The sequence below is a fragment of the Mustelus asterias genome, unplaced genomic scaffold (assembly GCF_964213995.1).
Source record: "Mustelus asterias unplaced genomic scaffold, sMusAst1.hap1.1 HAP1_SCAFFOLD_2170, whole genome shotgun sequence".
In the NCBI taxonomy this organism is placed as follows: Eukaryota; Metazoa; Chordata; class Chondrichthyes; order Carcharhiniformes; family Triakidae; genus Mustelus; species Mustelus asterias.
This window is the reverse complement of record NW_027592115.1, coordinates 41,341-63,073: the sequence shown is the minus strand read 5'-3', so window position 1 is coordinate 63,073 and position 21,733 is coordinate 41,341. Positions and strand designations below refer to the sequence as shown.

Genomic DNA, 21,733 nt, shown 5'->3' with positions numbered 1-21,733 from the left:
GTTAGATACAGAGTAAAGCTCCCTCTACACTGTCCCCCATCAAACACTCCCAGGACAGGGACAGCACGGGGTTAGATACAGAGTAAAGCTCCCTCTACACTGTCCCCCCATCAAACACTCCCAGGACAGGTACAGCACGGGGTTAGATACAGAGTAAAGCTCCCTCGACACTGTCCCCCATCAAACACTCCCAGGACAGGTACAACACGGGGTTAGATACAGAGTAAAGCTCCCTCTACACTGTCCCCCATCAAACACTCCCAGGACAGGTACAGCACGGGGTTAGATACAGAGTAAAGCTCCCTCTACACTGTCCCCCATCAAACACTCCCAGGACAGGTACAGCACGGGGTTAGATACAGAGTAAAGCTCCCTCTACACTGTCCCCCATCAAACACTCCCAGGACAGGTACAGCACGGGGTTAGATACAGAGTAAAGCTCCCTCTACACTGTCCCCCATCAAACACTCCCAGGACAGGTACAGCACGGGGTTAGATACAGAGTAAAGCTCCCTCTACACTGTCCCCCCATCAAACACTCCCAGGACAGGTACAGCACGGGGTTAGATACAGAGTAAAGCTCCCTCTACACTGTCCCCCATCAAACACTCCCAGGACAGGTACAGCACGGGGTTAGATACAGAGTAAAGCTCCCTCTACACTGTCCCCCATCAAACACTCCCAGGACAGGTACAGCACGGGGTTAGATACAGAGTAAAGCTCCCTCTACACTGTCCCCCATCAAACACTCCCAGGACAGGTACAGCACGGGGTTAGATACAGAGTAAAGCTCCCTCTACACTGTCCCCCATCAAACACTCCCAGGACAGGTACAGCACGGGGTTAGATACAGAGTAAAGCTCCCTCTACACTGTCCCCCATCAAACACTCCCAGGACAGGGACAGCACGGGGTTAGATATAGAGTAAAGCTCCCTCTACACTGTCCCCCATCAAACACTCCCAGGACAGGTACAGCACGGGGTTAGATACAGAGTAAAGCTCCCTCTACACTGTCCCCCATCAAACACTCCCAGGACAGGTACAGCACAGGGTTAGATACAGAGTAAAGCTCCCTCTACACTGTCCCCATCAAACACTCCCAGGACAGGTACAGCACGGGGTTAGATACAGAGTGAAGGTGTTGTGAGGGGAGCTCGCGGTTTGTCACAGGGTTCCGGTACCTTGAGGAAATCGGTCAGGGTGTTGTAGATGTGAGCTCCCTTTGGGAGGAAGAAGCAGCTCCCAGGACTCATCTCGTGAAAAAAGAACAGCTCCTGTTCCTGAGGGAGAGACAGAGACATTCGGCAATAAATCCACAACAGTGTACACCACCCAGAGTACCCCCGCGTGACCCTGTCCAACCGCAAACCCCCCCGCGTGACCCTGACTGACCCCAAACCCCCCCTCGCGTGACCCTGTGTCGCCCTGACTGACCCCAAACCCCCCCGCGTGACCCCGTGTCGCCCTGACTGACCCCAAACCCCCCCGCGTGACCCCGTGTCGCCCTGACTGACCCCAAACACCCCCGCGTGACCCTGTCCGACCCCAAACCCCCCCGTGTGACCCTGTCCGACCCCAAACCCCCCCGCGTGACCCTGTGTCACCCTGACTGACCCCAAACCCCCCCGCGTGACCCTGTCCAACCCCAAACCCCCCCGCGTGACCCTGTGTCACCCTGACTGACCCCAAACCCCCCGCGTGACCCTGTCCAACCCCAAACCCCCCCGCGTGACCCTGACTGACCCCCCCCCCGCATGACCCGGTGTCGCCCTGACTGACCCCAAACCTCCCTGCGTGACCCTGTCCGACCCCAAACCCCCCCGCGTGACCCTGACTGACCCCAAACCCCCCCGCATGACCCGGTGTCGCCCTGACTGACCCCAAACCTCCCCGCGTGACCCTGTCCGACCCCAAACCCCCCCGCGTGACCCTGTCCGACCCCAAACCCCCCCGCGTGACCCTGTCCGACCCCAAACCCCCCCGCGTGACCCTGTCCGACCCCAAACCCCCCCGCGTGACCCTGTCCGACCCCAAACCCCCCCGCGTGACCCTGACTGACCCCAAACCCCCCGCGTGACCCTGTGTTGCCCCAAACCCCCCCGCGTGACCCTGTCCGACCCCAAACCCCCCCGCGTGACCCTGTCCGACCACAAACCCCCCCGCGTGACCCTGTCCGACCCCAAACCCCCCCGCGTGACCCTGTCCGACCCCAAACCCCCCCGCGTGACCCTGTCCGACCCCAAACCCCCCCGCGTGACCCTGACTGACCCCAAACCCCCCCGCGTGACCCTGTCCGACCACAAACCCCCCCACGTGACCTTGACTGACCCCAAACCCCCCCGTGTGACCCTGTCTGACCCCAATCCCCCCCATGTGACCCTGTCCAACCCTGACTGACCCCAAATCCCCCCCGTGTGACCCTGTCCGACCCTGACTGACCCCAAACCTCCCCCGCATGACCCTGTCCGACCCTGACTGACCCCAAGCCCCCCCGGTGTGACCCTGTCTGACCCCAAACCCCCCCCCCGCGTGACCCTGACTGACCCCAACCCCCCCCCGCGTGACCCTGACTGACCCCAAACCCCCCCACGTGACCCTGTCCGACCCCAAACCCCCCCGCGTGACCCTGTCCGACCCCAAACCCCCCCGTGTGACCCTGTCGGACCCTGACTGACCCCAAACCCCCCCGTGTGACCCTGTCTGACCCCAATCCCCCCCATGTGACCCTGTCCAACCCTGACTGACCCCAAACCCCCCCCGCATGACCCTGTCCAACCCTGACTGACCCCAAACCCCCCCCGTGTGACCCTGTCCGACCCTGACTGACCCCAAACCTCCCCCGCATGACCCTGTCCGACCCTGACTGACCCCAAGCCCCCCCGGTGTGACCCTGTCTGACCCTGACTGACCCCAAACCCCCCCCCGTGTGACCCTGTCCGACCCTGACTGACCCTAAACCTCCCCCGCATGACCCTGTCCGACCCTGACTGACCCCAAGCCCCCCCGGTGTGACCCTGACTGACCCCAAACCCCCCCCGCGTGACCCTGACTGACCCCAAACCCCCCCCGCGTGACCCTGTCTGACCCCAACCCCCCCCCCCGCGTGACCCTGTGTCGCCCTGACTGAACCCAAACCCCCTCCATGTGATCCTGACTGGCCCCAATCACCCCCCTCCTGACCCTGACTGACCCCAAACCCCCTCCGCGTGACCCTGACTGACCAACAACCCCCCTGCGTGACAGTGTATAATCCGCACCGGCTCTGGAGCCCCCTCCCTCAGTCACTCCCTCCGTCCCGCTCCCTCACCCCCTCTCGGCCAAGGGGGTTCCCTCACCTTCCCGATTTTCCGATGGTCCCGGTTCCTTGCCGCTTCCTGCAGTCGATCCCACTCAGCCAGCCCCTCGACATCCGGGAAGGATATTCCGTGGATTCTGTGCAGTGGCTCCATGTCCGGATTCCCAGCCCAGTGCACTGCGGCACTCTGAGGAATCAGTCCAACAAACACCAGGAACAGACAGTCATCACCTCCATCACACAGACCGGACAGCACAGGAACAGGCCATCGGCTCCTCGCTTCCACGCCAGAACTGCTGCCCTGCACAAGCTTCGTCCCACCCCCATCACCATATCGACCCTTTCACCTCCCCCACTCACCCCGCGGGAGCGAGTCCCACATTCTCCCCCACTCACCCCGCGGGAGCGAGTCCCAAATTCTCCCCCACTCTCCCCGCGGGAGCGAGTCCCACATTCTCCCCCACTCTCCCCGCGGGAGCGAGTCCCACATTCTCCCCCACTCCCCCGTGGGAGCGAGTCCCACATTCTCCCCCACTCCCTCCCGTGGGAGTGAGTCCCACATTCTCCCCCACTCCCCCCATGGGAGCGAGTCCCACATTCTCCCCCACTCCCCCCGTGGGAGCGAGTCCCGCATTCTCCCCCACTCCCCCCCGTGGGAACGAGTCCCACATTTTCCCCCACTCCCCCCCCGTGAGAGCGAGCTCCTCTACACTGTTCCCCCCCCCATCAAACACTCCCAGGACAGATACAGCACGGGGTTAGATACAGAGTAAAGCTCCCTCTACACTGTCCCCATCAAACACTCCCAGGACAGATACAGCACGGGGTTAGATACAGAGTAAAGCTCCCTCTACACTGTCCCCCCATCAAACACTCCCAGGACAGGGACAGCACGGGGTTAGATACAGAGTAAAGCTCCCTCTACACTGTCCCCATCAAACACTCCCAGGACAGGTACAGCACGGGGTTAGATACAGAGTAAAGCTCCCTCTACACTGTCCCCCATCAAACACTCCCAGGACAGGTACAGCACGGGGTTAGATACAGAGTAAAGCTCCCTCTACACTGTCCCCTTCAAACACTCCCAGGACAGGTACAGCACGGGGTGAGATACAGAGTAAAGCTCCCTCTACACTGTCCCCATCAAACACTCCCAGGACAAGTACAGCACGGGGTTAGATACAGAGTAAAGCTCCCTCTACACCGTCCCCCATCAAACACTCCCAGGACGGGTACTGCACGGGGTTAGATACAGAGTAAAGCTCCCTCTACACTGTCCCCCCATCACACACTCCCAGGACAGGTACAGCACGGGGTTAGATACAGAGTAAAGCTCCCTCTACACTGTCCCCATCAAACACTCCCAGGACAGATACAGCACGGGGTTAGATACAGAGTAAAGCTCCCTCTACACTGTCCCCCCATCAAACACTCCCAGGACAGGGACAGCACGGGGTTAGATACAGAGTAAAGCTCCCTCTACACTGTCCCCATCAAACACTCCCAGGACAGGTACAGCACGGGGTTAGATACAGAGTAAAGCTCCCTCTACACTGTCCCCCATCAAACACTCCCAGGACAGGTACAGCACGGGGTTAGATACAGAGTAAAGCTCCCTCTACACTGTCCCCATCAAACACTCCCAGGACAGGTACAGCACGGGGTTAGATACAGAGTAAAGCTCCCTCTACACCGTCCCCCATCAAACACTCCCAGGACGGGTACAGCACGGGGTTAGATACAGAGTAAAGCTCCCTCTACACTGTCCCCATCAAACACTCCCAGGACAGGTACAGCACGGGGTTAGATACAGAGTAAAGCTCCCTCTACACCGTCCCCCATCAAACACTCCCAGGACGGGTACAGCACGGGGTTAGATACAGAGTAAAGCTCCCTCTACACTGTCCCCATCAAACACTCCCAGGACAGGTACAGCACGGGGTTAGATACAGAGTAAAGCTCCCTCTACACTGTCCCCATCAAACACTCCCAGGACAGGTACAGCACGGGGTTAGATACAGAGTAAAGCTCCCTCTACACTGTCCCCCATCAAACACTCCCAGGACAGGTACAGCACGGGGTTAGATACAGAGTAAAGCTCCCTTTATGTTGACTGTTTCAGCGAGGGGAGGGGAAGGCAGTGGGTAGAGCGGGAGATGTGTAATGTGACAGAGAGTGACCCACCTTCTCGATGCGGAAAGCTTTGATCTGGCCCGTGTTGCTGATGTGAGGGCCTCGACAGAGATCAACCAAGGGACCGCACCTGAAGGTCAAACAAGTTCGAGGTTATTCATGAGGGCAAGAGTGCACTCACTCATGGGACTGAGAGGGAAGGAGGTCCCTCATCCACTCACTCATTCTGCTGACCAGCCCACAAGGCACAAGTCAGGAGTGCGATGGAACAAACTACCATTCGTCAGCCCACTGGCCCAATTGATCAAGATCCCGTTGCAATTGGAGATAACCTTCTTCACTGTCCACTATGCCACCAATCTTGGTGTCATCTGCAAACTTACTAACCATGCCTCCTATGTTCTCATCCAAATCATTAACATAAATGACAAATAACAGTGGACCCAGCACTGATCCCTGAGGCACACCGCTGGTCACAGGCCTCCAGTTTGAAAAACAACCCTCTACAACCACCCTCTGGCTTCTGTCATCAAGCCAATTTTGTATCCATTTAGATACCTCACCCTGGATCCCGTGAGATTTAACCTTATGCAACAACCTACCAAGCGGTACCTTGTCAAAGGCCTTGCTAAAGTCCATGTAGACAACATCAACTGCACTGCCCTCATCTACCTTCTTGGTTACCCCTTCAAAAAACTCAATCAAATTTGTGAGACATGATTTTCCACTCACAAAGCCATGCTGACTGTCCCTAATCAGTCCTTGTGTCTCTAAATGCCTGTAGATCCTGTCTCTCAAAATACCTTCCAACAACTTACCCACCACAGATGTGAGGCTCACTGGCCTGTAGTTCCCAGACTTTTCCCAGCAGCCCTTTTTAAACAAAGGCACAACATTTGCCACTCTCCAATCTTCAGACACCTCACCCGTGATTATCGATGATTCAAATATCTCGGCTAGGGGACCCGCAATTTCTTCCCTAGCCTCCCACAACGTCCTGGGATACACTTCATCAGGTCCCGGGGATTTATCTACCTTGATGCGCTTTAAGACTTCAAGGTACTTGCAAGCTTACTAACCATGCCTCCTATATTCTCATCCAAATCATTAATATAAATGACAAATAACAGTGGACCCAACACTGATCCCTGAGGCACACCGCTGGTCACAGGCCTCCAGTTTGAAAAACAACCCTCTACAACCATCCTCTGGCTTCTGTCAAGAAGCCAATTCTGTACCATTTAGCTACCTCACCCTGAATCCCGTGAGATTTAACCTCATGCCACAACCTACCATGCGGTACCTTGTCAAAGGCCTGGTAACCAATCGTATTGTAAGGGATGTGGATCTGTCACCACAGATATAAAAGAGCAGACAGTTAGACAACAAGCGGAGACAGCAACTGCCCCCTGCCACAGCTCAAAGCCTCATCTCGGTCGCAAAGAAGAAACACAGAATATTCCGAGCGACGACAACTCTGGTTCTAACTTAGGGATTGACTCTGAAAATTATCTATATTTTTTTTGTTAATAAGTGGGAATTGTTTTTATCTCAACAGCTTTCCGTTATAATCATGTTTTATTTGGTTTGTTAACAGTTTAGTTAACCTGTTCACTCTTAGTTAGATAAATAAAGTGCTATTTGTTGTTTTTTCAGAGGGAGTTTCAGGGAATTATTTAGATTCAACCACTAGAAGTTGCTGAGGTGCCAATGTAACCACTTCTCACACACACTTTAACACATTATAGGGGGAGGTATTCCACTTTGAGTGGTGTTATTTCCTCAGAGGGAGGTGGGGGGTTCCACCTCCGCTACGACTCTCACCACCTTTTCCCCATAGAAAGCATTCTTTCCAGATGTATCACTGCTTGGTCTGGGGCTCCTGCTCTGCCCAAGACCGCAAGGAACTACAAAAGGGTCGTGAATGTAGCCCAATCCCATCACGCAAACCAGCCTCCCATCCATTGACTCTGTCTACACTTCCCGCTGCCTCGGGGAAAAGCAGCCAGCATAATCAAGGACCCCACGCACCCCGGACATTCTCTCTTCCACCTTCTTCCGTCGGGAAATAGATACAAAAGTCTGAGGTCACGTACCGACCGACTCAAGAACAGCTTCTTCCCTGCTGCTGTCAGACTTTTGAATGGACCTACCTCGCATTAAGTTGATCTTTCTCTACACCCTAGCTATGACTGTAACACTACAATCTGCACTCTCTCCTCTCCTTCTCCCCTGTATACTCTATGAACGGTATGCTTTGTCTGCATAGTGCGCAAGAAACAATACTTTTCACAGTATCCCAATACATGTGACAATAATAAATCAAATTAAAAGCTTTCTCTACACCCTAGCTATGACTGGAAAACTACATTCTGCACCCTCTCCTTTCCTTCTCTATGAACAGTATGCTTTGTCTGTATAAGGCGCAAGAAACAATACTTTTCACTGTATATTAATACGTGACAATAATAAATCAAATCTATGTACTCTATGAACGGTATGCTTTGTCTGTATAGCACGCAAGGAACAATACTTTTCACTGTATCCCAGTACATGTGATAATAATAAGACCGTAAGACATAGGAGCAGAATGAGGCCACTCGGCCCATCGAGTCTGCTCCGCCATTCAATCATGGCTGATATTTTTCTCAATCCCCATTCTCCTGCCTTTCCCCCATAACCCCTGATCCCCTTATTAATCAAGAACCTATCTATCTCTGTCTTAAAGACACTCAATGACCCGGCCTCCACAGCCTTCTGCGGCAAAGAGTTCCACAGATTCACCACTCTCTGGCTGGAGAAATTCCTCCTCATCTCTGTTTTAAAGGATCGTCCCTTTAGCCTGAGGTTGTGCCCCCTCTGGTTCTAGTTTTTCCCACTAGTGGGAACATCCTCTCCGCGTCCACTCTATCCAGGCCTCGCAGTATCCTGTAAGTTTCAATAAGATCCCCCCCCTCATTCTTCTAAACTCCAACGAGTACAGACCCAGAGTCCTCAACCCGTTCCTCAATAACAAAGAAGAATGGGGAAGAGGGCCTGGGTGGGATTGTTGTTGGCGAAGGCTCGATGGGCTGAATGGCCTCCTTCTGCACTGTTGGGGATTCTACGATGTCAGAATGGAGCGGTGATGGGGTAAAAGGGAACCACGTCCAAACACGTTTACAATCAACGCCCGCCAGCCCGCACGGGTGTGGATTACCTGTAGACGGTGGCGGTCGGGGTCCTCACTTTGTCTGCGATGAACCGTAACTTAAACTTGTTGTACTGGAGGAGGAAGAGAAAGATTTCTCAGACACTGCCCCCCCTTGCCAAAGCGCGCAGAAATTCACCGACCTGCTCTGGCCCGCCCGGACCCTACCTTGAAAAGCTCCAGTAATTCCCGAGTCGGAACCTCCACCCTCTCGAACGGATGTCGTTCTTCCGTCAGCGACCTGCAGACTCGCTCCAGCTCTGGAACGTCGCTGTCCGGAACAGATCTGTATGGGGAGAGGGGAGAGAGGTGAAGTGAGCCGGGGGCGGGGGGGGGGTAACCTGGCAGCGGTTCAGCACGTCCTTTAAGGCAGTGTTTATGGTCAGAATCACGCCCCCATCAACACTGCCAACACCCTGCAACATAATAATCGATGCAGCCAATCTGTGCACAGCAAGCCCCCATTAACACAAACCTCACTGCAGCTATGTCGGGGCTGGCCAGAGACAGGGATGATGTGGAGATGCCGGCGTTGGACTGGGGTAAACACAGTAAGAAGTCTCACAACACCAGGTTAAAGTCCAACAGGTTTATTTGGTAGCACGAGCTTTCGGAGCGCCGCTCCTTCGTCAGGTGAGTGGGAGTTGTGTTCACAAACAGGGCATTTTCAGACACAAACTCAATTTACAAGATAATGGCTGGAATGCGAGTCTTTACAGGTAATCAAGTCTTAAAGGTACAGACAATGTGAGTGGAGAGAGCGTTAAGCACAGGTTAAAGAGATGTGCATTGTCTCCAGACAGGACAGCCAGTGAGATTTTGCAAGCCCAGGCAAGTTGGGGGGGTTACCGATAGTGTGACATGAACCCAAGATCCCGGTTGAGGCCGTCCTCATGTGTGCGGAACTTGGCTATCAGTTTCTGCTCAGCGACTCTGCGTTGTCGTGTGTCGCGAAGGCCGCCTTGGAGAACGCTTACCCGAATATCAGAGGCTGAATGCCCGTGACCGCTGAAGTGCTCCCCAACAGGAAGAGAACAGTCTTGCCTGGTGATTGTCAAGTGGTGTTCATTCATCCGTTGTTGTAGCGTCTGCATGGTTTCCCCAATGTACCATGCCTCGGGACATCCTTTCCTGCAGCGTATCAGGTAGACAACGTTGGCCGAGTTGCAGGAGTAGGTACCGTGTACCTGGTGGAAGGTGTTCTCACGTGAGATGATGGTATCTGTGTCGATGATCCGGCACGTCTTGCAGAGGTTGCTGTGGCAGGGTTGTGTGGTGTCGTGGTCACTGTTCTCCTGAAGGCTGGGTAGTTTGCTGCGGACAATGGTCTGTTTGAGGTTGTGCGGTTGTTTGAAGGCAAGAAGTGGGGGTGTGGGGATGGACTTGGCGAGATGTTTGTCTTCATCAATGACATGTTGAAGGCTCTGGAGGAGATGCCGTAGATTCTCCGCTCCGGGGAAGTACTGGACGACGAAGGGTACTCTGTCCACCATGTCCCGTGTTTGTCTTCTGAGGCGGGTCGGAACTGTTGGACTTTAACTTGGTGTTGTGAGACTTCTTGTAGAGACAGGGACCAGGCAAACTCCCCTCTCTACACTTTATGTTGTTAATATTGCAGCAAGACCCCAACAGCAAACACTAACCTGATCAAACCCAACTCACTGACAGCACCAACATCACTGGGCCACACAGAGGGACAGCAAGGGCAGGGGACAAAGAGATCAGCCTAAAGGACAGAGGAGGAGTCAGCACCAGGGAGCGAGTGTGGGCACGTGACAGAGCGCGAGAGCGCGCAAGCGTGGGGGAGAGCGGGAGCGCGCGGGAGTGCGTGTGAGAGAGAGACCAAGAGAGAGTCAGAGCGTGCGAACGTGAGGGAGAACGAAAGCATGTGCGAGAGAGACCGAGAGCGTGCGAGAGGGAGGGAGAGACCGAGAGGGAGGGAGAGACCGAGAGGGAGACGGAGACCGAGAGGGAGACGGAGACCGAGAGGGAGACGGAGACCGAGAGGGAGACGGAGACCGAGAGGGAGACGGAGACCGAGAGGGAGACGGAGACCGAGAGGGAGACGGAGACCGAGAGGGAGACGGAGACCGAGAGGGAGACGGAGACCGAGAGGGAGACGGAGACCGAGAGGGAGACGGAGACCGAGAGGGAGACGGAGACCGAGAGGGAGACGGAGACCGAGAGGGAGACGGAGACCGAGAGGGAGACGGAGACCGAGAGGGAGACGGAGACCGAGAGGGAGACGGAGACCGAGAGGGAGACGGAGACCGAGAGGGAGACGGAGACCGAGAGGGAGACGGAGACCGAGAGGGAGACGGAGACCGAGAGGGAGACGGAGACCGAGAGGGAGACGGAGACCGAGAGGGAGACGGAGACCGAGAGGGAGACGGAGACCGAGAGGGAGACGGAGACCGAGAGGGAGACGGAGACCGAGAGGGAGACGGAGACCGAGAGGGAGACGGAGACCGAGAGGGAGACGGAGACCGAGAGGGAGACGGAGACCGAGAGGGAGACGGAGACCGAGAGGGAGACGGAGACCGAGAGGGAGACGGAGACCGAGAGGGAGACGGAGACCGAGAGGGAGACGGAGACCGAGAGGGAGACGGAGACCGAGAGGGAGACGGAGACCGAGAGGGAGACGGAGACCGAGAGGGAGACGGAGACCGAGAGGGAGACGGAGACCGAGAGGGAGACGGAGACCGAGAGGGAGACGGAGACCGAGAGGGAGACGGAGACCGAGAGGGAGACGGAGACCGAGAGGGAGACGGAGACCGAGAGGGAGACGGAGACCGAGAGGGAGACGGAGACCGAGAGGGAGACGGAGACCGAGAGGGAGACGGAGACCGAGAGGGAGACGGAGACCGAGAGGGAGACGGAGACCGAGAGGGAGACGGAGACCGAGAGGGAGACGGAGACCGAGAGGGAGACGGAGACCGAGAGGGAGACGGAGACCGAGAGGGAGACGGAGACCGAGAGGGAGACGGAGACCGAGAGGGAGACGGAGACCGAGAGGGAGACGGAGACCGAGAGGGAGACGGAGACCGAGAGGGAGACGGAGACCGAGAGGGAGACGGAGACCGAGAGGGAGACGGAGACCGAGAGGGAGACGGAGACCGAGAGGGAGACGGAGACCGAGAGGGAGACGGAGACCGAGAGGGAGACGGAGACCGAGAGGGAGACGGAGACCGAGAGGGAGACGGAGACCGAGAGGGAGACGGAGACCGAGAGGGAGACGGAGACCGAGAGGGAGACGGAGACCGAGAGGGAGACGGAGACCGAGACGGAGACGGAGACGGAGACGGAGACCGAGAGGGAGACGGAGACGGAGACGGAGACGGAGACCGAGAGGGAGACGGAGACGGAGACCGAGAGGGAGACGGAGACGGAGACCGAGAGGGAGACGGAGACGGAGACCGAGAGGGAGACGGAGACGGAGACCGAGAGGGAGACGGAGACGGAGACCGAGAGGGAGACGGAGACCGAGAGGGAGACGGAGACCGAGAGGGAGACGGAGACCGAGAGAGAGAGAGACGGAGACCGAGAGACAGAGACTGAGAGAGAGAGAGACAGAGACCGAGAGAGAGAGAGACAGAGACCGAGAGAGAGAGAGACAGAGACCGAGAGAGAGAGAGACAGAGACCGAGAGAGAGAGAGACAGAGACCGAGAGAGAGAGAGACAGAGACCGAGAGAGAGAGAGACAGAGACCGAGAGAGAGAGAGACAGAGACCGAGAGGGAGAGAGACAGAGACCGAGAGGGAGAGAGACAGAGACCGAGAGGGAGAGAGACAGAGACCGAGAGAGAGAGAGACCGAGAGAGAGAGAGACCGAGAGAGAGAGAGACCGAGAGAGAGAGAGACCGAGAGAGAGAGAGACCGAGAGAGAGAGAGACCGAGAGAGAGAGAGACCGAGAGAGAGAGAGACCGAGAGAGAGAGAGACCGAGAGAGAGAGAGACCGAGAGAGAGAGAGACCGAGAGAGAGAGAGACCGAGAGAGAGAGAGACCGAGAGAGAGAGAGACCGAGAGAGAGAGAGACAGAGACCGAGAGAGAGAGAGACAGAGACCGAGAGAGAGAGAGACAGAGACCGAGAGGGAGAGAGACAGAGACCGAGAGGGAGAGAGGGACAGAGACCGAGAGAGACAGAGACCGAGAGAGACAGAGACCGAGAGAGACAGAGACCGAGAGAGACAGAGACCGAGAGAGACAGAGACCGAGAGAGACAGAGACCGAGAGAGACAGAGACCGAGAGAGACAGAGACCGAGAGAGAGAGAGACCGAGAGAGAGAGAGACCGAGAGAGAGAGAGACCGAGAGAGAGAGAGACCGAGAGAGAGAGAGAGACCGAGAGAGAGAGAGACCGAGAGAGACAGAGACCGAGAGAGACAGAGACCGAGAGAGAGAGAGACCGAGAGAGAGAGAGACGAGAGAGAGAGACCGAGAGAGAGACCGAGAGAGAGACCGAGAGCGCCTGAGAGAGAGAGCGAGCGCGCGAGGGCACAGACAGAGAGACAGAGTGAGAGAGACGGAGAGAGGAGGTTCAGGGCGGGAATTCTGAGCTTCCTGCCCAGGGAGCTGGAACAGCTGCCTCCAACGTTGGGAAAGACGATCACGGTCTCCTGACCCAGCAGTCCCCAGGTAGGTGGGTAGGTAGGTGGGTGGGTAGGTGGGTGGGTAGGTAGGTGGGTAGGTGGGTGGGTAGGTGGGTGGGTAGGTAGGTGGGTGGGTGGGTAGGTGGGTGGGTGGGTGGGTGGGTGGGTGGGTGGGTGGGTGGGTGGGTGGGTGGGTGGGCGGGGGAACTTGACACAACCGCTGAGGGGGATGGTCTCTGGAACACAGGCCTGAGGGACTAATTTACCCTGGCAGAGAATCCTGGCTCACCTGCCGTCCATGTAGGTGTCGTAGTAGAATCCATGCTCCGTGCTGGGTCCACGGCACAATAGACCCGCGTAGAGAATCTCCAGGGCAGCGCCAAGCAGGTGGGCGCTGGAATGCCAAAATACCTGCCGGGCGATGAGGGGCATGAGGTTAACTACTAACACCACAGCAACTCAGGGTTCATAGATCACCACAGCACAGTGTGGGACTCGCTCCCACGGGGGGAGAATGCGGGACTCGCTCCCACGGGGGGAGAATGCGGGACTCGCTCCCACGGGGGGAGAATGCGGGACTCGCTCCCACGGGGGGAGAATGCGGGACTCGCTCGCACGGGAGGAGAATGCGGGACTCGCTCCCACGGGGGGAGAATGTGGGACTCGCTCCCACGGGGGGAGAATGTGGGACTCGCTCCCACGGGGGGAGAATGTGGGACTCGCTCCCACGGGGGGAGAATGTGGGACTCGCTCCCACGGGGGGAGAATGTGGGACTCGCTCCCACGGGGGGAGAATGTGGGACTCGCTCCCACGGGGGGAGAATGTGGGACTCGCTCCCACGGGGGGAGAATGTGGGACTCGCTCCCACGGGGGGAGAATGTGGGACTCGCTCCCACGGGGGGAGAATGTGGGACTCGCTCCCACGGGGGGAGAATGTGGGACTCGCTCCCACGGGGGGAGAATGTGGGACTCGCTCCCACGGGGGGAGAATGTGGGACTCGCTCCCACGGGGGGAGAATGTGGGACTCGCTCCCACGGGGGGAGAATGTGGGACTCGCTCCCACGGGGGGAGAATGTGGGACTCGCTCCCACGGGGGGAGAATGTGGGACTCGCTCCCACGGGGGGAGAATGTGGGACTCGCTCCCACGGGGGGAGAATGTGGGACTCGCTCCCACGGGGGGAGAATGTGGGACTCGCTCCCACGGGGGGAGAATGTGGGACTCGCTCCCACGGGGGGAGAATGTGGGACTCGCTCCCACGGGGGGAGAATGTGGGACTCGCTCCCACGGGGGGAGAATGTGGGACTCGCTCCCACGGGGGGAGAATGTGGGACTCGCTCCCACGGGGGGAGAATGTGGGACTCGCTCCCACGGGGGGAGAATGTGGGACTCGCTCCCACGGGGGGAGAATGTGGGACTCGCTCCCACGGGGGGAGAATGTGGGACTCGCTCCCACGGGGGGAGAATGTGGGACTCGCTCCCACGGGGGGAGAATGTGGGACTCGCTCCCACGGGGGGAGAATGTGGGACTCGCTCCCACGGGGGGAGAATGTGGGACTCGCTCCCACGGGGGGAGAATGTGGGACTCGCTCCCACGGGGGGAGAATGTGGGACTCGCTCCCACGGGGGGAGAATGTGGGACTCGCTCCCACGGGGGGAGAATGTGGGACTCGCTCCCACGGGGGGAAGAATGTGGGACTCGCTCCCACGGGGGGAGAATGTGGGACTCGCTCCCACGGGGGGAGAATGTGGGACTCGCTCCCACGGGGATAGAATGTGGGACTCGCTCCCACGGGGGAGAATGTGGGACTCGCTCCCACGGGGGGAGAATGTGGGACTCACTCCCACGGGGATAGAATGTGGGACTCACTCCCACGGGGGGAGAATGTGGGACTCGCTCCCACGGGGGGAGAATGTGGGACTCGCTCCCACGGGGGGAGAATGTGGGACTCGCTCCCACGGGGGGAGAATGTGGGACTCGCTCCCACGGGGGGAGAATGTGGGACTCACTCGCCGAATATTAAAGCGGGAACTCCGAGACAGTGAGACAAGACCAGCCGTGATCTGATTGAATGGGGGGGTGCTGCGGGGACAGAGGGGGATGTAACAGACCCGATGGGCTGAATGGTCTCTCCCCTCCCACTGTTCCCCATGTCCCAGCTCCTTCGGCTTTCTCCGTCTCTCTAGCCCCTGGAGAGAACACCGCCCCCCCTCCAGACACCCCCCAACCCCCCCCTCACTCACCGCCCTCGCCCCCTCATTGTCGAATCCCAGAAGATCCACGGTCGAGTCTGTCTCCAGGGGCCGGTGAAGATCCCAGAGTTTGCCGTTAACACGGGCCAGCAGCGCACCGTCCGACAGTCTCCGACTGGCAGCCCCCCCCCCCCCCAAGGACAAAAGGAACAAGGGAAGAGGAGTTAGCAGAGGCGGGATGACTCACACCCTTTAACAAAATGTACCCGGAGGAGTGCTTGGCACGTTCAGGGCTATGGGCCAAGCACTAGGAAGTGGGATTGGGTGGGACTTCAGGTGCTTCTGATCTGTCGGTGCGAATTCGATGGGCCGAAGGGCCTCCTCTGCACTATGGGAGGTTAACACTGCTGCCTCACAGCGCCAGGGACCCGGGTTCGATTCCCGGCTCGGGTCACTGTCAGTGTGGAGTCTGCACATTCTCCCCGTGTCTGCGTGGGTTTCCTCCGGGTGCTCCGGTTTCCTCCCACAGTCCCAAAGACATGCATTGGCCGTGCTAAATTGCCCCTTAGTGGCTAAAGATGTGTAGGTTAGGGTGGATTGGCCATGCTAAATTGCCCCTTAGTGTCCAAAGATGTGCGGGTTAGGTGGATTGGCCATGCTAAATTGTCCTTTAGTGTCCAAGGATTTGTGGGTTAGGTGGATTGGCCGTGCTAAATTGCCCCTTAGTGTCCAAAGATGTGTGGGTTAGGTGGATTGGCCGTGCTAAATTGCCCCTTAGTGTCCAAAGATGTGCAGGTTAGGTGGATTGGCCATGCTAAATTGCCACTTAGTGTCCAAAGATGTGCAGGTTAGGGGGATTGGCCATGCTAAATTGTCCCTTAGTGTCCAAAGATGTGTGAGTTAGGTGGATTGGCCGTGCTAAATTGCCCCTTAGTGTCCAAAGATGTGTGGGTTAGGTGAATTGGCCATGCTAAATTGCCACTTAGTGTCCAAAGATGTGCAGGTGAGGGGGATTGGCCATGCTAAATTGTCCCTTATTGTCCAAAGATGTGTGAGTTAGGTGGATTGGCCATGCTAAATTGCCACTTAGTGTCCAAGGATTTGTGGGTTAGGTGGATTGGCCATGCTAAATTGCCACTTAGTGTCCAAGGATTTGTGGGTTAGGTGGATTGGCCATGCTAAATTGCCACTTAGTGTCCAAGGATTTGTGGGTTAGGTGGATTGGCACTCGGTAACATTCTGACCTGGTTGCTCTGGTGATCTGATAGGGGCTGGTCCTCCATGACTCTCCCTTCACAATCGTCCCGTCGGACAGCCTGACCTCGATCGGCCGACTCTCTCTCTCGGCTCTCTCTCTCAGGACTTCCCCGTGGGCAGACTTCAGTTTCTCAAAGTGCAGCAGCCGCTCTGTGACGAACCCGGGCCACGGCTTTCCCTGGAGAACACAAGAAGGAACTTCAATCTCCAAGCAAGAACGAGAGAACGTGGGAATCACAGCCCAACTCCGCCCCGCACACTGAGATTCAGCCAATGGCTTTACCAGGTCAAGTGTGACTGATTCAATTTGAGTTATTATTGTCACATGTATTGGGATACAGTGAAAAGTATTGTTTCTTGCGCGGTCTACAGACAAAGCATACCGTTCATAGAGAAGGAAAGGAGAGGGTGCAGAATGTAGTGTTACAGTCATAGCTCGGGTGTAGAGAAAGATCAACTTAATGTGAGGTAGGTCCATTCAAAAGTCTGACGGCAGCAGGGAAGAAGCTGTTCTTGAGTCGGTTGGTACGTGACCTCAGACTTGTGTATCTTTTTCCCGAGGGAAGAAGGTGGAAGGGAGAATGTCCGGGGTGCGTGGGGTCCTTAATTATCAGAGACTCACTGAATCCCTACAGTACAGAAGGAGGCCATTCGGCCCTTTAAGTCTGCACTGACACAATCCCACCCAGGCCCTTTCCCCGTAACCTCCTAATCCCCCTGACACTAAGGGGCAATTTATCATGGCCAATCCACTTAACCCACAAATCCTTGGACACGAAGGGACAATTTAGCATGGCCAATCCACCTAACCCGCACATCTTTGGACACTAATGGGAAATTTAGCATGGCCAATCCACCTAACCTGCACATCTTTGGAGTGTGGGAGGAAACCGGAGCACCCGGAGGAAACCCAGGCAGACACGGGGAGAACGTGCAGACTCCGCACAGAGAGTGACCCAAGCCGGGAATCGAACCCGGGTCCCTGGCGCCGTGAGACAGCAGTGCTAACCCCACTGTGCCACCGTGCTGCTTTTTCCAGGCAGCAGGAAGTGTAGAAGAATGGGGGGCGGGTGGGGGGGGGGCGGGTGGGGGGGGGGCGGGTGGGGGGGGGGCGGGTGGGGGGGTGGGGCGGGTGGGGGGGGGGCGGGTGGGGGGGTGGGGCGGGTGGGGGGGTGGGGGGGGGGGGGGGTGGGGGGGGGGCGGGTGGGGGGGGGGGCGGGTGGGGGGGGGCGGGTGGGGGGGTGGGGGGGGGCGGGGCGGGTGGGGGGGGGGGCGGGTGGGGGGGTGGGGGGGGGCGGGTGGGGGGCGGGGGGGGGGCGGGGGGGGGCGGGGGGCGGGTGGGGGGGCGGGAGGTGGGGCGGGGGCGGGGGGTGGGCGGGGGGTGGGGCGGGGGCGGGGGGTGGGGCGGGGGCGGGGGTGGGGCGGGGGGGCAGAATCATTCAATGCTGCATCGCTCTGTCACTGGGGAAGAATGGTTTAAATTGTTACTTCGTGTCACCCTAACCCGGTGTCACTTACCTTCTTGCCCCCACCATCTTCACGGTGCTTTCTGTCGCGTTTGCCAACACGCTCACTCCAAGGTGCAGTTTCTGCTGGACTCTGTCAGTGGAAAGGAACAGAGACCATTATCTGTGAGTGACTGGCGAGTTCAGTTCCATGTTAAAGATCCCCTGTCGGTATAAGTAGTTCTCTGCTTGCCAATATTCCACCCTCGACTAATTCTCCCAACAAAAGTATAACAGTGTGATGATCACATTAACATTCGTGGGAGATGATCGCTGCAGAATGACGCTGAATATATCTCCACAGCAAGTTACCGCGCTTCAGTCATCTGTTGCGGTTTTTAAATGCGATAATGCATCGTAGTGGGAGGGATCAGTGGAACAGTGCAAGAGAGGTGGCCATTTGGCCCATCGAATCAGCACCGACTCTCCAACAAAACATCCCACTCAAGCCCGTAACCTCACAGATTTAACCTGCCAATCCACCTAACCCGCACATCTTTGGACTGTGGGAGGAAACCGGAGCACCCGGGGGAAACCCAGGCAGACACGGGGAGAACGTGCAGACTCCACACAGACAGTGACCCGAGGGTGGAATCAAAACCGGATCCCTGGAGCTGTGAGGCAGCAAACACTTTTTCACCCAGAGTCTGGAACAAACTTGCTGAGAAGGTGGCGAAGGCAGGTTTGATCGGGGTATTCAAAAGGGAGAATTGGATTTCTGTCTGAGAAAGAATGTGCACTCCAAAGATGTACAGGTTAGGCGGATTGGCCGTGCTAAATTGCCCCTTAGTGTTCAAAGATGTGCAGGTTAAGGGGATTGGCCATGCTAAATTGCCCCTTAGTGTCCAAAGATGTGCAGGTTAGGTGGATTGGCCATGCTAAATTGCCCCTTAGTATCCAAAGATGTGCAGGTTAGGTGGATTGGCCATGCTAAATTGCCCCTTAGTGTCCAAAGATGTGCAGGTTAAGGGGATTGGCCATGCTAAATTACCCCTTGGTGTCAGGGAGATTAGCAAGGTAAATACATGGGGTTATGGGGATGGGGTCTGGGTGGGATTGTCGTCAGTGAAGGTTCGATGGACTGAATTCACTGCTACATTCCAAAGATGCACTGTCGGGATTCCTATTCTAAAGTTACGTGGGGGTGTGGGACCGGATGGAATGCTGTTTCAGAGAGCCAGTGGAGACCCGATGGGCCGAATGTCCTACTTCTGCACTGCAGGGTGACACAGTGGCTAGCGTTGCTGCCTCACAGCGCCAGGGACCCGGGTTCAATTCCCGGCTCGGGTCACTGTTTGTGCGGAGTCTGCACGTTCTCCCCAGTGTCTGCGTGGGTTTCCTCCGGGTGCTCCGGTTTCCTCCCACAGTCCGGAAGACCGTGCTAAATTCTCCCTCAGTGGTTAGGGTGCATTGGCCGTGCTAAATTCTCCCTCAGTGTAACCCGAACAGGCGCCGGAGTGTGGCGACTCGGGGATTTTCACAGCAACTTCATTGCAGTGTTAATGTAAGACTACTTGTGACACTAATAAATAAATAAAATTTAAAACTTTGGAACTGCAAAGATTGTAAGGCGGGTGGGAGGGGAGATTTGCTGATTTGATGCATCCCACTCAGTCAGAGACACACACAGACACACACACAGAAACAGACACACACACAGAGACAGAGACACACACACAGAGACAGAGACACACACACAGAGACAGAGACACACACACAGAGACAGAGACACACACACACAGAGACACACACACACACAGAGACAGAGACACACACACACAGAGACAGAGACACACACAGAGACAGAGACACACACACAGAGACAGAGACACACACACAGAGACAGAGACACACACACAGAGACAGAGACACACACACACACAGAGACAGAGACACACACACAGAGACAGAGACACACACAGAGACAGAGACACACACAGAGACAGAGACACACACAGAGACAGAGACACACACGCACAGAGACAGAAACACACACACACAGACAGAGACACACACACACACACACAGAGACAGAGACACACACACACAGAGACAGAGACACACACACACAGAGACAGAGAAACACACACACACACAGACAGAGACACACACACACACACAGACAGAGACACACACACAGACAGAGACACACACACAGACAGACAGAGACACAGACAAAGTTAGCAAAGAGAATTAATATGATTGAGATCCGATAAGAACAGGATTTGAGTAAGTTTAGGCCATCGAGGGCAAGAATTAGTAAATTTTTAAAAAGCTGCAAGTTGCACAGACCCAGCAGCGTCTCAGGCGAGGCTCTGAGAGATTGAAGGAAGATCCCAGCCTCAGTCTCCCGGCACAGAGACTCCTGGCAGCTCCAGCCATTGTGAGCAGATAGATTCATGTCCCTTCCCTGGGCGCAGCCATTGTGAGCAGATAGATTCATGTCCCTTCCCTGGGCGCAGCCATTGCTGTTCTGGCCCCGCCCCCTCGCTGCCGATTGGCCCTGCCAATGTAGCAATTTCCAGAGCCCGCCTCCCGATTGGCCAGCACTGGCCCCGCCCCACAGCGGAGCACTTCCGCGTCCAAATGTCCTTTACCCATCCAAATGTACCAATCCCCCAACCAAATACACCAATCCCTCTTCCAAATACACCAAATCCACAATGTCCACTCCGCACCCAAATACAGTGCTGAGGGAGCGCCGCACTGTGGGAGGGTCAGTGCTGAGGGAGCGCCGCACTGTGGGAGGGTCAGTGCTGAGGGAGCACCAAACTGTGGGAAGGTCAGTGCTGAGGGAGCGCCGCACTGTGGGAGGGTCAGTGCTGAGGGTGCGCCGCACTGTGGGAGGGTCAGTGCTGAGGGTGCGCCGCACTGTGGGAGGGTCAGTGCTGAGGGTGCGCCGCACTGTGGGAGGGTCAGTGCTGAGGGTGCGCCGCACTGTGGGAGGGTCAGTGCTGAGGGAGCGCCGCACTGTGGGAGGGTCAGTGCTGAGGGAGCGCCGCACTGTGGGAGGGTCAGTCCTGAGGGAGCGCCGCACTGTGGGAGGGTCAGTGCTGAGGGAGCGCCGCACTGTGGGAGGGTCAGTGCTGAGGGAGCGCCGCACTGTGGGAGGGTCAGTGCTGAGGGAGCGCCGCACTGTGGGAGGGTCAGTGCTGAGGGAGCGCCGCACTGTGGGAGGGTCAGTGCTGAGGGAGCGCCGCACTGTGGGAGGGTCAGTGCTGAGGGAGCGCCGCACTGTGGGAGGGTCAGTGCTGAGGGAGCGCCGCACTGTGGGAGGGTCAGTGCTGAGGGAGCGCCGCACTGTGGGAGGGTCAGTGCTGAGGGAGCGCCGCACTGTGGGAGGGTCAGTGCTGAGGGAGCGCCGCACTGTGGGAGGGTCGGTGCTGAGGGAGCGCTGCACTGTGGGAGGGTCGGTGCTGAGGGAGCGCCGCACTGTGGGAGGGTCAGTGCTGAGGGAGCGCCGCACTGTGGGAGGGTCGGTGCTGAGGGAGCGCCGCACTGTGGGAGGGTCAGTGCTGAGGGAGCGCCGCACTGTGGGAGGGTCAGTGTTGAGGGAGCGCCGCACTGT

At 57.4% G+C, this 21,733-nt stretch overlaps 1 protein-coding gene across 1 annotated transcript; it reads right to left on the bottom strand.

Moving 5' to 3' along the window:
* Nucleotides 1-1,182: 1,182 nt before the first annotated feature.
* LOC144489424 (threonine--tRNA ligase 2, cytoplasmic-like) lies at nt 1,183-20,623 on the bottom strand (the record flags this gene model as incomplete). Its single annotated transcript, XM_078207268.1, has 10 exons — nt 20,458-20,623; nt 18,179-18,259; nt 16,648-16,838; nt 15,455-15,578; nt 13,499-13,620; nt 8,788-8,905; nt 8,629-8,693; nt 5,481-5,559; nt 3,337-3,483; nt 1,183-1,281 (listed from the first exon to the last, which is right to left on the bottom strand). Coding segments are annotated over exons 1-10 (1,116 nt in total), but the record flags the coding sequence as incomplete, so codon positions are not given.
* Nucleotides 20,624-21,733: the final 1,110 nt, after the last annotated feature.